This window comes from Spermophilus citellus (assembly GCF_964194105.1).
Source record: "Spermophilus citellus genome assembly, chromosome: 11".
Taxonomy (NCBI): Eukaryota; Metazoa; Chordata; class Mammalia; order Rodentia; family Sciuridae; genus Spermophilus; species Spermophilus citellus.
Genome location: NC_138192.1, coordinates 108,851,294 through 108,867,383, shown reverse-complemented (window position 1 = coordinate 108,867,383; position 16,090 = coordinate 108,851,294). Strand labels below are relative to the sequence as shown.

General features: G+C 36.9%; 1 protein-coding gene across 10 annotated transcripts in view; it reads right to left on the bottom strand.

Annotated features, from left to right (window-relative positions):
* The window catches only part of PIKFYVE (phosphoinositide kinase, FYVE-type zinc finger containing), a gene marked incomplete at its 3' end in the record, with an annotated part of 81,875 nt that extends 73,686 nt beyond the window's left edge, over positions 1–8,189 (bottom strand). For 5 of the 10 annotated variants that reach the window (XM_081260543.1, XM_081260552.1, XM_081260550.1 and 2 more), the window contains exons 1-4: positions 8,077–8,189; positions 4,644–4,824; positions 3,150–3,299; positions 2,864–2,899 (exon numbers count right to left, since the gene is read on the bottom strand). In XM_081260543.1, the coding sequence (XP_081116669.1) occupies positions 2,864–2,899; positions 3,150–3,299; positions 4,644–4,815 (358 nt within the window). In that variant the 5' untranslated portion in view covers positions 4,816–4,824; positions 8,077–8,189. The other 5 variants (XM_081260549.1, XM_081260553.1, XM_081260547.1 and 2 more) reach the window with 4 other exon arrangements.
* Positions 8,190–16,090: the final 7,901 nt, after the last annotated feature.

The following is a 16,090-nucleotide window of genomic DNA, read 5'->3' as shown; positions in this document are numbered from 1 at the left end:
ATAATCTGAATGGATTACTGGGTGGTAATTACAGGCAGCTGGGGCATGACTGGAAGAAGTAGGCCAGTAGGGGTATATCCTTAGGCCTTATATTTTGTTCCTAGCTACTCACTCTCTCTACTTCCTAACTGCCAAGAGCTGAGCAGCTTTCCTCTACCATGTCCTTCTATTCTAACATTCTGCCTTGCCTCAGGCCCAGTGTAATGGAGTTGGCTGACTATGGAGTGAAACCTCTGAAACCATGAACCCAAAATAAACTTTTCTTAAAAGTTGTTCCTATCAGATATTTTGGTCATAGTGACAAAAAGTTAAGACACTCCAGCTGTTTCAAAATCTAAGGGTGAATAGGAGGTGATTTGACAAAAAAGATGAACATCCAATTAGCTTAAACACTCTAATCTAATAACCCATGGAGCTCCCACTAACCTAAACAGATTGCAGTTACTTTCCAAGGTTTCAAGTACCCACAGGCAACTGCAGTCTAAAAATTTTAACATTTGTCTTCATTCTTTCAAGAGAAAGAGACAACAATCACATAATTTTTAATATATTTATTGTCATAGTTATTTTTGTTACTCTCTTTCTATGCCTAATTTACAAGTTAAACTTTATCACAGACGTGTACATATGGGGATAAAAAACATAGGGTCTGGTATTATCTGTGGTTTCAAGCCTCTACTGGTACAGAAAAGAAGGGAGGTTTAGAGTATATCCCTGCAGATAATGGGAACTACTATAAAATGGAAAATCTGGGGCTGAGGTTGTAGCTCAGTGGTAAAGCACTTGCCTAGCATGCATCAGGCACTGAGCTCGATTCTGAGCACCACAAACAGATAAATAAAATAAAAGTCCATCAACAACAACAAAAAAAAAATAATAATAATTTAAAAAATAAAATGGAAAATCTGCCTCAAACTCACTAATTGCCAGATTTGTATTAGGTGTGCTTTGTTTTAGTTGGGTGGGAAATAAAAGATTACAAAGAAATGAGAGGTTGATATCTAAATCCAAATTTACAAAGAATTACCTAAAACAATTTAATGAAATAATCACTGTATCTAAACTACACTTATTTTTAAACACTTTGAAAACTTTTTATCTTAATTTAGCATTAGTAATACCTCAGAGGTGGTACTAAAATGTAAATATTAGAACGACCAAATTATTCTTGAGTCTCAAAATATAAAGCAACTATCCATGAATTATAAGTTGAAAAAGGAGACAAAGCTGTGAGAATTACAATGGCAATGCTCCGCATACCAGCAATAACAAACTGTGAAGCCCCTTGCATTTCACTACTTAGAAATACAAGATAGTATTAATAACATCATCCACTGGAAAAGGATGAGTGAGGCTCTTCCTGGAACCATGAGCACTAGTGCCCTTGAATTAAGATGAACAGACACTGAGAAAATCTAGTCTAGCTCTTTGCTCTTAGGCAAATAATCTTAGCTGCTTCTTATAAAACAGATACCAGAAAATTAAATTACTTTCCTAAGGTCTAAAGCCAGTACATAATTACAGTTCTTTAGTGAAGAAAGGAACTTATTTGGCCAAACAGTCCCAGGCTTTTGAAGTTCGAATGCATCTAAGGTAGAATCCAAGAATAAAGACAATAAAAAAAGGTAGAGTGGCTGGGGTTGTAGCTCAGTGGTAGAGCGCTTGCCTGGCACATGTGGGACACTGGGTTCGATCTTTAGCACCACATAAAAAAACTAAATTAGTAAAATAAAGATATTTAAAAAAATTTTTTTAAATATAGAAACTGCAACAAATGAGACATTAGAAGCTCCATCTAAAAATATTTAAATTCAATTGTATCATAACACCACAGGCAAAGTTAGGCAGTCTGTCACTACTAAAAGATGAGTTTCTACTCCAACTCCTCAACTGAACAAGTGAGGAAATCCTATGCTTAAAATGGAGACTGCTGCTCTCCTTGGTCTCCTTTTCTTCTTTCTGTAGCTAAGGAAAGCGTGGTATTTTGAAAAACTAAGACTCAATAATTCTGAAAAGAAAAGGTGGTAGGTGAAATTTTCAGACAATAATGTCTTCATTCAATATTATTTAGTCAGAAGGGCTCCCTCAACAAAAACAGGCTGTTGGCCATGGGCCAGGTATAAGAGCTAAGGTTAAAGGTTAAAGTGGAGATGTTTTAAAATAAAAGGAGAGCTCCTTTATTTCTCTTCCCTTGCCCACCTTCCAATTCTTAAACAGGGGTTAAAGCTCACTGCCTTAGAAGTCCTGTAAAGATGACACAGCCAGCTCTGGTCCAGTTCTTCAGCAGTACTTCTTCTGACTTGATTTCTCTTGCCTCTTCCACTAAACCAAATCTCAGCTAGCAATAAAATATCCTTCTGCCAAACACCATTGCTTTCATCTATTTTTCATTCTCATGGGGAAGACTGGCCAGGGCCAACAGGATCTGGTATTCAGGGACACTTGATTTCTCAATGCTGTATCCCTTTGCCTCTATTACACCACTTCCCACTGCCTTCTTCTATCACCTTGATAGATGGTTGGGCAAACCATTCTACTGAGTTTAGCAATCTAACAGAAATAAAGCATAAAATATTTACTCTCTCTAGTTTCTTCACTTCACTGATCCCTAGCACGCACTCATTAGAAGAGCATGAAAATGAAGGAGATGACTGTGTAATAAACCAGGATGGAGAATAAACAGGCAAGAAGAGCTCAGTTTATACAGCCACACTGACAGTTTGCACCCCACAAAGGACACAGGCCAAGAGCAAGTGGCAGCCCAGCAATGGAGTTGAAGAATTCTGCAGCCAGAGGCATGCACATCACATTTCACTAGCACCCAAATACAGACGCAGAATTCATTCACAAGACTGAAACTAACCTGTGTTCTCCTGGGGATGCTGCAAATTGTTCTCTGCTGAAACTCAAGCAAGTAATTAATCAAAAAGCAGCCAAGAGGTCTGTTGTTTGCCTAAATCAAAGTTTAATGACATGTTTAAGAGCTTTTATTCAGATATCAACAAATTCTTTCACTAAGTAATAGTTTTATTTATTCTGGAGAGTACCTGACTATTTCAAACAACAAGAAAGTTAAGTCAATAAATAACTTGGGAAACACAATGACCGTGGAAAAATCTTGGAAGAATGAAATAAGAACACTGTTTTACCTAACACTGAAGAGCGTCGCTGAAGTTCCTCATTAAGCTGTTTTTTATAAGGAACAGGTGACCTCACTGATTGTGTCCTTGAAGGGAGCTGAGGGCTGGACCAACTTCCACTGGGAGAAGGGTGCTCTCCTTGGCTCCCTTCTCCTCTCTCTGTAGAGCAAAAGAAAGGTTGACATTATTTGAAAAATTGAGACACAAGAATTCAGCAAAGAGAAAACATGAAATTTTCCAGACAACTATATATATTATATATATATATATATATATATATATATATATATATATATATATATACACACACACATACACACATACACACACACATACATACATATATATACTTATATATATGTATGTATATATTACATGCATAATTTAAAATTAGGCTTTTGGATTTTTTTAAAAGAAAGAAATCCAAAGAGTAGAGCAAAATTATAAGCCAATAATCACACCCTTGGTATATGTGATTTTCATTTGAAATTTGAGGAAACAGAATGCAAGCTTTTTACACAAAGGCCCAGAATTTTTGCTGTGTTTATGGAAGAGATTCCTTGTACTATTGAAACAGCACCCAATATAGTAGCTGCTCAATAAACGTTTACTAAATAAATAGAGTATTAATATAATATCTTAGATGGAATCTTATAACATTAAAAGGACATTATGTAAAAATTTTAAAACTCTGAATAAAATACATACAGTAGTTAGTGAAAACTGTAAAATCTTTACATTAGTGCAGTAATACTGATAGTATAGTAATACTAACCTAAGATGTTAATAATGGCAGAAACTGAATGTAGGGGTAAACATAAGTGCTCTGCATTATCTTTCCAATTTTTCTATAAATCTAATAAAACTGTTTTAAAAATTAAAGCTTATTTTTTAAAAATTATCATCTTAAAAATGTACCAAGTTTTTACAGTACTTTAAATAAACTTAATTAGAACTATCAAAATTTCTACTGAGGGGCTGGGGTTGTGGCTCAGTGATAAAGTGTTTGCCTCGCACGTGTGAGGCACTGGGCTCGATCCTCAGCACTACATAAAAACAAGTTAAACAAAATAAAGGTGTTATATCCACCTACAACTAAAAACAATATTTAAAAAAAAAAAAATTCTACCTAGTCTGGGCTCAATGGCACACATTTTTAATCCCAGCAGCTCAGGAGGCTGACACAGGAAGATCACAAGTTCAAAGCCAGCCTCAGGAAATTAGTGACACTGTAAGCAACTCAGCAAGACAAGCTCTTGCCCTGTCTTTAAATAAAATATAAAAAAGGGCTGGGGATGTGTTCAGTGGTTAAGCACCCCTGGGTTCAACAGTACCCCCCCCCAAAAAAAAAAGAAATCTAGCTTTTTCTTCTTAAGCAGAAAAATCTGGTGATATATGAATAAAGCACCTTGTTAATATTTCACTTTCTCACAAAGATACAACATGAAAGTTGAATAAGGGAACTATAAAGAATCAAAACTGATGCTTAAGAGTAAGTCTTACCTTTGTTAAATCGAAAAAGATTTACAAAAGAACTATATGCTGATTTAAAAGAAGGTTCATCCTGGTCAGGAGTCAAAGGTTTAAAGTGTGTAAGATGAGAAGGACTGGTAGGAGGTCGAGGCAAATCATTAGCAGAGTCCAGTGTTGGGGAAGTCTTATCATCTGTGGCCATTTCATGAGTCTGCAAAAGAAAAAAAAAGTGTTACTGTTTCAGAAGCCAAAAGTTAATTTCAAACAATATGCATATATCTGGAAGATCCTATTCTGTGAGAGTTTTTACCTATGAAAACCAAAGTGTCAGTGAATTTAGTTTAGCATACTCAAGTGAAGGTTTAAAAACACTGCTGTCTAAATCAAATCTCAACACCTAAAATTGATGGTCAACCTAATTTCAAACATTACTATTAAAATCATTTTAAAATTTTTAAATTAAAAAATTTGCAGGTAAGGCATAAATGTGAGCAGGCAAAGAAGAAAAATATTTTCATATCTGTAAAAATTTGGGGGAAAAAAAAGGTACTTAATAGTTTTTTAAAGTTATAGGGGGAAACTGGTTTTATGCCAACATATAAATTCCTCCATCTTACTTATTTCAGCTTTTCCCTCTAAAAATATAACAAAAAAAATCTACCTAAAGAAAGGAAATAAAATAGTCATCCTTTAATGACATTTCTATAAACTCAACAATTAGCTCAAGTTACACCTGATTTGAATATTGACAACTATTCAAATCAACAATTTCCTCCCAGGAACATGAACTTGCTATTTTCCCCTTTAACCCTATATAAATATTAAGATAAATATATTAATATTAATATTAGTAAATACTAATTTAACTCTATATAAATATTAAGATAAAGATCTTCCTAAAGGGCTTTTTCCCCTAAATTACCAAAAATCATAATTCAGTCAAAGCAGTAAATCTAACCACATCAGAATTTACCAAAAAGCACCGATTTATATTTTGCTATTCAGAGTTATAGTTCAACCAGAAGAACCATGCATACCTCTAGTTAGTCATTAAAATGCTTTAGTTTCTAATATAATTTACACTTTTAAAAAGAGGACATTACACTCTTGTAAATGCTTTGCTTCTCTGAAATCATATGCATCATCTTATTTTATTTTTACAATCCTGGAAGGTACATAAAGCAGTCCTCATTACATTTTTATCTTCAAGGCAACCAAGGTACTCTGAACTTAAAATAACTTTCCTGGGGGGAGGTCACAAAGATAGTTTGGGAACCTGTATCTAATCTCACCACAAAATTCTTTAGATTGAAATTATTTTTGTAGCTTTTCACAGACCTCCAAGTCTAGCCTATAAGCTATTTTCTAGCTACTCAAGACTACTCAAGACTTTGCTTTATTAATAATTTAATTGACTTTTAATTAAAGCACAAATGAAACCACTAACTTAAACAGAATTTTGGCAATAAATATTTATTAGAAGCTGGGGCAGGGAGGAAAAAAAAAAAGAGTAAGGGGGAAAAGTAAGAGAAGAGGAGGAGGAAGGAAAAAGGGAAAAGTCTTTAATATCATCTTCTATTGGGGAAAGTAGTTAATAATGCTTCCAAAGTATCATGACACTCCATATTCCAGCTTCAAGACTTAGAAAATAAGATGGTGACTGATTAAGTACAAACTCAAATTTTTGTTCTGTATTTTTTAAAAGAGTACTAGAGATGAAGGACATGATGACAATAGCAACCTCAGGCCTCAGAAAACAACCTATATTCTACTTTCACAAAAGTAATATCAGAAGCAGAGTTAAAAACCTGCATAAAGAGCCTTAGAATTACCTTGAATTACTTCTAAAGATCAACTAAACATGAAACTTTTATTAGGTTTTGGAGATATGAAGATAAAAAATTACAATATTAACATATAGCAAGTATTGTCTCTACAACATAAATACAATCACATGGAGTTATCAATAATAATTACATGATATTGGGATCCTGAAAAAACTACATTACAACTCTAGTTTTTTGACAACTCAATAACTGCTTATTATAAAAACTAGGACTCCTTCCTGACAGGTAATTAGAAGTATTTATCTACTTACTCAAAGACCTCTGATGTATCACCAGCACTCCACCTCTTTCCATTTCAAGGTTAGTGTAGTATATGCATATTACCTTGTTAGTAAAGCTAATCAGTAGGCTATGGGGTATCAAACGTAGGAAATAAGTTGCTCTATCAGCCAATATCAAAATTTTAGTTAGAATATCCAAGTATCAGCCTAGTCATCTCTAAGTAGTTTTTTTAAAAAAAAATACTCAAATTTTATCTAATAATGCAGGACAGTTTAATACTACTAGTGTTGGCTTCCACCAACAAAGAGTTTTGTTGTTGTTGTTGTTCAATTTTTGCCAACAAAAATACTAAAGGAATACCAAAACTGATCCATATTACTCTTTCCAGAAAGAAAGAGGCAGTTCCCAGGAAATTAGTCTTGCCTCTCAGAGGAGTCAACCTGCCCAAACTCAAGAAAAAGAAACTAAGAATATTTTTTGTAAGAATAATGACAGAGTAGGACTTTTGGAGAGGCAGAAAACGAGATTTAAATAAATCCGAAATAAAATACTGCAAATATGCCAAAATACTATCTGTATTGTCATTGTACTAATTTTTACTAAATGAATGCACGGAATTATCTTAATAATTTAACGTATTATACACATCAGATACACAGAAATAACCAATTCTGCTTGATACAGAATTCTAGCATTTTTCATATTTCTTGAATGTCTTAATAACAAACTCTAAACTAGGCAGAAGACCCCATATTCCTAAAAGTATCCACCCACTTCATTCTCATCCTTTTGTTGAGCACATTCTTTAAGAAAGGGAAGTACTAATTTGGAAACCAAGTCTCCCCCAAAACACTTTGAGTTGAAATAAAATCGCCTTTAGTGGCAGAAACAAGCTTTTAAGGAGATACACGCATATTTGAAAGCCCAAGGTTGTTACCAGTTATGTAGCTTATGAACTTTCTTTTCCAGCCTAATGATGTACCTCTGACACATGGACCAGAGCTCGTCCACTCAAAGGGAAGAGGAGTGGGCATTCCTCCTCCTAAATAAGTTCGGGCATGAGGGTTAAAAGAGGTGCAAGGGAACTTCAAATGTTTCAAGGAACCCTCTTCAAGAAGTGCCCTACGCGGCTCCCGTTCCACTCGCCAGACTCAGGGCAGCCTGGAATTAGGAAGACCAGCTAATGCTTGGGACAGGTTCTTGGCCTTTCCTGGCCCAGCCGCAGCCCAGCGAAGGAGCCCCATCTCTCGCCCTCACCTCAGCTTTCCCCCACCGCACCCAAGCCGGCCTTCTTCCCACTATCAGCCCCAGCTCGCGACATCCCAGGCCTCTCCTTTATCTGGGCCTCCCGCCCCGGCCCCGCCGGCCTCCCTCCACCCCAACCCCAGCTTCACCCCGCTCAGGTGCAGGGAGCCCGCCCCGGAGCGCAGCGAAGGGGTACTCCAGGGGTACTCCAGTCGCTGGCTGCTGCGGCAGGAAGCGAAGATGCTTACACGGTAGAGGCGCCGTCTCCCTTCCCCCCAAGGCTCCGCCCCCCCGTTCCTCCTCCCCACCAATCCGCAATCTTTCCTGGGGGCCGACTCCGCCCCCTCCTCCCAGCCCGCACGACGTTCGGATCAGAAGCTCAGGCAGAAAGAGTCCAGCCCAGAGAGTGTCGTCTTGGACCACTTGGCCAAAGCTAGGCCGCCTCCGCCTTTTTTGAGGAAGCCAGGATCACAGCGCGCGTGAGCGTCACGCGTGTGGGTCACCGGATGCGTGCTTGGTGTCCTGGGCACCGGACGGGTGCTGGCTGGGCCGCGGTTACCGTATGTGTTCGACACCGTGAGCACTCTTAATGGGTTACAGTGCTCGGCGTTCTCGTGACCCGGACTTTGACTTCTGTAGCGCCGGTCAGTGGGTGAGAGCGAAGACGCCGGTATCAGACTTGCAGGACTCCGACCATAGCTAGGCGTATTCCCGCAAATAAATTGCTAACTTCTTCAGGCGTCAGACCTCTGGTGTGTAAAATGGAGTTAATAATAGCAGTACCCACTTCACATACTTTTTTTTTTTTTAAGATTACGTAAAACAGTTCATGAAAAGCGGTTGGCAGAGTGCCTGACCCAGAGTTAGTGATGTTGGCTCTAAGCTTTTCATTCAGGTTTTGAGTTGCAGATGCTAAGGCTAGCTGGATCGTCACTTTGGTTCTGTAGAAAACATACCAAAACCTGCTGACTGAAATTGTGGGGCTTGGCAGAGGAGCACAGAAGGGAAATAAATATATAGGGAGGTTCTATTTTAATTCAATTCTAGGGATTCTTTTCCTCAAAGAGTTTTGGCAAATCCTCATTCAAGCTTTCTTTGAGATGATCTTTTCAGCTGCTAGAGAGTACCACAGAAATCTGTCCCAGTACAAATCCTGGTCACTACCCAGGCCCTTCAGCAATCATTCTAGAGAGTATATTCAGCTTCCCCTTCTCATTCTTCATTACTGCGGTGCCAAACACACACACACACACACACACACACACACACACACATTACCTTGACTAGCATTCTCTAGAGAATCTTATCTAACCAAGTGAAAAAGCCAAGGTTACTTTGGGTGCAATCCTTAACAACCTAACCTCCCCCGCCACAGCTTTTTCCTGCATCCACATATCCACTTCTACCCTGGCCTACCTGGATCCCTCCTCTCTGGTAGAGAGGTCTGCTCTTTCCCAGTTCAATCCTCCTGGCACCCAATCTACTCTCCTGTTCCTGGTATCTTGCACTGTATCTTCAACCAATCTTTTCCCAGTGACTCTTTGTTCTCAGCCTATGAACATACTCAAGTCTCTGCCTTCTAGGAAGAAAAACAAAAAATCCTTTCTTAAATTAGTCCACCATATATTAATATTTCATAAACCTAAAATAAAGTACAAAATAGACCCAGAGAGCATATGAACAAAGTAGTCATTCTAGACAAGAAGACCTTAATGTATATAGAAACTCCATGTATGATTAAAAAAATAATAATAAAACATCTATTCAACAAAGCACCAGCACAGGAGTGCTTTACTGCTGAGCTACATCCCCAGCCTTTTTTTTTTTTTTTTTTTTTTTTTTTTTTTTTTTTTTATTCTGAGATAGGAGCTCACTAAGTTGCCCAGGCTGGACTCATTTTCCATCCTTCTACCTCAGCCTCCCAAACACCTAGAATTCTAGGCATGTGCCACCACACCCTGTAACAAACATTTTTAAGTCACCAACAATGTGTGTTGTTAAGTAGGCACTACACTAGGGATCAAACTATGAACATGATTATAGTCCATGTCCTCAATAAGTTTTGCAGTCCAATATCTGTATTCACTTACAGTTTAATCTGTGGGGGAAAAAAGATGAAAAACTGGTTACCATTTGGTGGTGGGGAGAGAAATCAGTTTAGATTCTGACCTCATACTAAACATCCAAAGTCATTCCAGATGAATTTTATCTGTAGAGAGATGATTTGTGTAAATATCCTCCCAGAAAACTCATCTGAGCCTCCATTTATAATTCTTAATAAATTGATTATTGTTATAGTACTATATTTATATTTCTCCCCATATATTAGTTGCATTTTGCTGAAAATAGCTTTTTCTTTATATTGATTACTATCAATATGGATGCTAATCAATTTTCTGTGCCTGACTCATTCCACTTAATGTCCTCCAGGTTCATCTTTATTATCACAAAGATTTTTTTTAAGACTCACTGATATTCCATTATGCATATATACCACATTTTTTCTTTATCCATCCCTCCCTGATGAACACTTGGATTGATTTCAATTTGGGTCATTGTAAATCATGCTACAGTTAACATAGGAGTGCAGATATATCTTTGATATACTGATTTCATATACCCAAAAGTGGGGTTGCTGAATCATATGGTAATTCTATGTTAAATTTTTTGAGGTACTTCCATACTGTTTTCCATAATGAGTGTACTAATTTACATTCACATTAGTAATATGCAAGCTTCCCTTTTTTACTCATACTCTGCAATGCTTCTTATCTTTTGATAATAGTCATTCTAACAGGTGCGAGGTGGTATCTCTAACTGTGGTTATAATTTGTATTTTTTCTGATAGCTAGTTATATTGAGCATTTTTTAAAAGATATTTTATTAGTTGTTGGTGGCCCTTTATTTATTTTTATGTGGTGCTGAGAATCGAACCTAGTGCCTCACACATGCTACGCAAGTGCTCTACCACTGAGCCACATCCCCAGCCCCGATATTGAGCATTTTTCATATCTATGGGCCATTTGTATGCTATCTTAGGAAAATTCTATTCACATCCATTCCCCATTTTATAATTGTGTTTTTCATTTTTTTATTATTAAGTTATTCCTTGTATATTTTGGATAATAGAACCTTATCGGATGCAAGATTGCAAATATCCTCTCATTCCATAGGTTGTCTTTTTGTTCTGTTGATTGTTTGCCTAATTTTTCAGAAGCATTTCAGTTTAATATGTTGCTCATTTGTCTATGTTGCTTTTGTTGCCTAAACTTTGGGGTCATAACCAAAAAAAAATTATTGCCCAGGCCAATGACATGGACCTTTTCCCATACATTTACTGCTAGTAGTTTTACATTTTCAGATCTTATATTTGGATATTTAATCCACTTGGCCTACTTTCATTCTTGTGCATATGGACCTCCAGTTTTCCCAATACCATTTATTGAAGACACTGCCCTTTTCCCATAGTATGTTCTTGGCAACTTTCTGAATAACCCACTTACCATAAATAATACTACACATCCAAAATCATATATTTCTGGTCTACCTATTCTGTTCCATTGGTCTTGTGTCTGCTCCTTTGCCAGTATTATGCTGTTTTGTTACTGCAACTCTGTAGTGTATTTTGAAGTCAGGTAGTGTGAAGCTTCCAGTTTTGTTCTTTTTGCTCAAAATGACTGGCTATTCAGAGCCTTTACGGTTCCATGTTCCATACAAATTTTAGGATTGCTTTGTTTTTCTATTTTTGTTTTTTAAAAAAAGTCATCAAAATTTTGACTGATATAGATTGACTCTATAGATCACTTTAAGTAATATGCACATTTTAACAATATTAAAATCTTCCAATCCATGAACATAGAATGTCTTTCCATTTATTTGTGTCTTCTTTAATTTCTTTCATCAGTGTTTTGTAGTTTTCAGTGTGCAGGCCCTTCACTTTTTAAGTAAATTCATTCCTAAGTATTTAATTTTTTGTAGCTGTCATAAATGAGACTATTTAAATTTTCTTTTCAGGAGGGTTTGTTGTTAGTAAATAGAAATGCTAATGATCATTGTATGCTGATGTATCCTACAATATTGTCAAATTTGTTTATAATTCCTAACAGTTTTTTTGTGTCATCTTTAGGGTTTTCTATATGTAAAATCAAGTCATCTGCAAAGAAGGACAATTTAAGTCTTCATTTCCAATTTGGGTGCCTTTTATTCCTTTTTCTTGCCTAATTGCTCTATCATATTATGTTGAATAGAATTGGCAAGAGTAGGCATTCTTGCCTGATCTTAGAAGAAAAGCTTTGAACTTTCCACCATTGAGTATGATGTCAGCTGTTGTTTGTCATTGAAAGCACTTCCTAATTTTTGACCAGCAGGCTTATCTTGAACTTCCCTGTCCAGTGGCCTGGAGTCAGTCAGTTCTGTACAAAGAGCTCTAACTCACTTCAATAGGTAATGCAAAGATGTTTTTGTTTGTTTTTTGCAGTACTAGGGGTTGAACCTGGAGCCTTGTGCATGCCAGGGAAGTGCAATCACTGAGCTACATCCCCAGCTCTATTTATAATATTTATTTGTTTGCTTGTTTTGGGGAGGGCTGAGAAAGGAGTATTGCAAGTTCAAAGCCAGCCTCAGCAAAAAGCAAGGCACTAAGCAATTCAATGGGACCCTGTCTCTTTTTATTTTTTTAAATTTTGAGACAGGGTCTCCATAAATTGCAGAGACTGATCTCAAACTTGGGATCCTCCTTCCTCAGCCTCCCAAGTCACTGGGATCACAGGCATGCACCATGGCACCTAGCTGCAAAGATGTTTTTTAAAATTATGAAATTCAGTTCTGGCTAGGATATAATAAAATTAGCTCCCTTTTACCCTTTATATAACTATATAAATTGTTATATCCCTTCTATAGAATGATTTGGTAGATCTAACAAGCCTTAAAAATTCCTTTATCCATTCATTCCAATTCTAGCAATGTAGCCTTAAGAAATGATTCAACTGTTTTTAAAAAGGTAAGTTAAAGATATCTGGCATAGTATTTAAACAATAAAATGAAGAAATAAAAGGAAACAACACAACTAACATAAATGACAAGAAATTAATATGATCTAATCTGTTCTAACCAAGACAAATGATATGTAAATAATACAGGTAACAGAAAATTATGTTTACTAAAACTTTATAAAGCATTTTGAATAGAAGTGGCACAATCAACTTCCTTGAAATGTTTTTTGTGTCTCCTTTTTTATACCTCCCATTCATACTTTAAACTCTTTTATTATGATTTCTATCAAAATCACTCTCTTAGAATCATTTTACTAAATGTGCATTCATGAGGTCCTTCTGCTTGCCAAAATTATTCTCAGACTGTCTTTCTTATCTCTTTGTGGTATTTCCTGCTTTTTGAAAACATTGCATGACATGAAAACTCTGCTGATTCTCTTACTGCCCCCCAGATTTTTCTTCCCATTTATTTTGGGAACTCCTTTTCTTCTATATGGCCCTTAAAAATGTGAGTATTCCTCACAGTTCTCACTGAGATAGGCTTTCTTCTGATTCTGTACTCCTGAATGGTCTCATATGCTGTTTTCAACTATTATCAGTATGTGCTAAAGATACCAGATTTCCTTCCCTCTTCAACTCAGACATCCCTCCTGAACTCCAGATACAGATGACTGCCTCCTAGACATCAACATGTTGCTGTCCCACAGGCATTTCAAATTCAACAAACTTTAAACTTAACTCATTATATTGGTCATCAAATCTGTAACTCTATCTTTATTTCTTCCTTGTTGAAGGGTATCCTGTCACCCAAACTCTAAATCAGGAAGTCACCTTCACTGTTGTCTCTCCCTTAATCTTCATGAATAAGCAGTGATCAAGCCCTACTCATATTCAGATTCTCTAAGATCAGCAAAATGAAAATATAACAGCTTTTGAATATTTACGAGAATCTCATTATCTTAATGATAGTCTCATAACCAAATCCTAACAGAGATTTCATGACCCAGATTTCAGTTTGTATTTATGACAGTATTTGGGGTTAGATATTATTAAAATATTTAGATTCTTTTATTGACCAAATGAAAGGCAAATGATGTCAAGGTATGCAATATTAACCAAATTGGGGAAAGTGGTGGGTTAAATTAATCATAATGTGGCATCCAATAGAATAGGCCAGCTCAATTCAAAAGAGCCTGCATGTAAGCAGGGAGCTTCATATTCACATTTCTATCAGCAATCTAATTTCAGTCAAACATCCATTGTTAAATTTAATTGATTTTATTAATGGTAATTTATTGTTTCATAGTTTTATTTCTAACCATTTTGTCTATAGATTTATTATTTTAAAGTTGTGTAAGAATTATCAGAATATGGTGCATTACATTTAATTTTTTCAATATATATTTAATAATATTTTAATGTAAGTCAACCTGAAATCTACAAGAAAATAATATTTAAAGTCAACCTGAAATCTATTCATTCCTATATTAGTGGCCTAAGAAACACTGTTTTATGAGATTCCCATGTCATCTTTCCTATCACATTGACTTTGAGACAAATTTGCAGCCCTTCTCTAGCAAATGTTTATGATTTAATGGAATATTTTTATGATTAAACTCACCTTGGTTTTGTATAATATCCTATATTTATTTTATTTTTACCTCATTTTCCTCATATATTACCAACATTTTTTTAGATACCTTTATTTTTATTTATTTATTTTAAAGAGAGAGAGAGAGGATTTTTTAATATTTATTTTTCAGTTTTCGGTGGACACAACATTTAATTTTTTTTATGTGGTGCTGAGGATGAACCCAGGGCCCCGCGCATGCCAGGCAAGCGCATTACTGCTTGAGCCACATCCCCAGCCCTGTTTATTTTTATGTGGTGCTGAGGATGGAACCCAGGGCTTCATGCGCGAGAGGCAAGCACTCTACCACTGAGCCACAACCCCAGCCCATTACCAACATTTTTTATGAAACTATATTTTAGGTAACTTGAAAGATGCCCTGAATAAGAATGGGTATGATTGCTTACTTTTAATAATCAGCAAGGGATAATAAACCACGTGAACCAGATGTGATATGGAGTAAAATTTACAATCTCAGGTGACCAAAGACCTGAGATTTGAGATGCAGATACACCCTTACACTCTTCTATAACCATTTTTTTCAGGAATAAGTAGACGTGGATGCTAATATCCGTTAATCTATATTAAAAACTAATAAATTGGCTGGGTTTTTGCTTTCTTCTCCCTTTTCTCGTGGGAAAAATGCTAGTGCCCTCTAGCGTCCAAAATGCACCTTGAGCATTTTGCCCTGCTTGTCAGTTATAATCCAATGAAAGATTATTTTTAAAAATAAAATTTCGAACATTGACTCTTGATCATGTTATTATCCTACAAATAGCAACATAAAATACTGTTTTTTCCCATGTTTTCTAGACTAAGAAATACACATACAAAAATGAATCTCTGGAGGAAATGGAATTTTTTTAAAAATCCACTGTTTTCTAAGGCTTCACATCTTTAGTGCAGCTACCTTGGAACCCGGATAATCATCTTTTTCATTATGTTTTAATGCAAATTGTAAATGGGGCTTATTTATAGTATATGGTAATAAGTGGAATTATAGGTGCATAAAACCCTAAAGATCTCGTTATTGGTTGTGGTGGAAATTATTTACTGAGGCAGGCAGGGTTGCTTTTATATCTGTTGCATCCTTTGCATTCTGGCAGCCCCAAAGCAACCCCATGTTGGCTGGAACACTCTCCTTCCAAAGGCACATTACAATCTACAGACCACCCGGCAGCAGCGGGTAGGTCTGGGTGCCTTTACTGCGGACCTGAAAACACGCTTCACAGTGCTCAAGATTGTTACATGGCCGGGCTGCCGCAGCCTCACCGCGGCCAGCTCCCCGGCCTGCAGGTGGCATTAACGTTCCTCGGCAGCTGGGCTTGGAGAGGAATCCCAGCTGCAAGGAAGCCCCTTCCCCCACCTGGAGGACACGGAGGTCGCCCCAAGTACTGAGCCCCAGCTTCTCTGGGCCCGCCCCTAGGCCCTGGCCCCGCCCAACCCGAGGAGTCGGCAGGCGGCGATTGGAGACAGGGGCGGGGCCCCGGGAGGTGGGCTGAGGAGGTGGGGCTTGGGAGGGGACAAAAGCCGGGAAGAGGA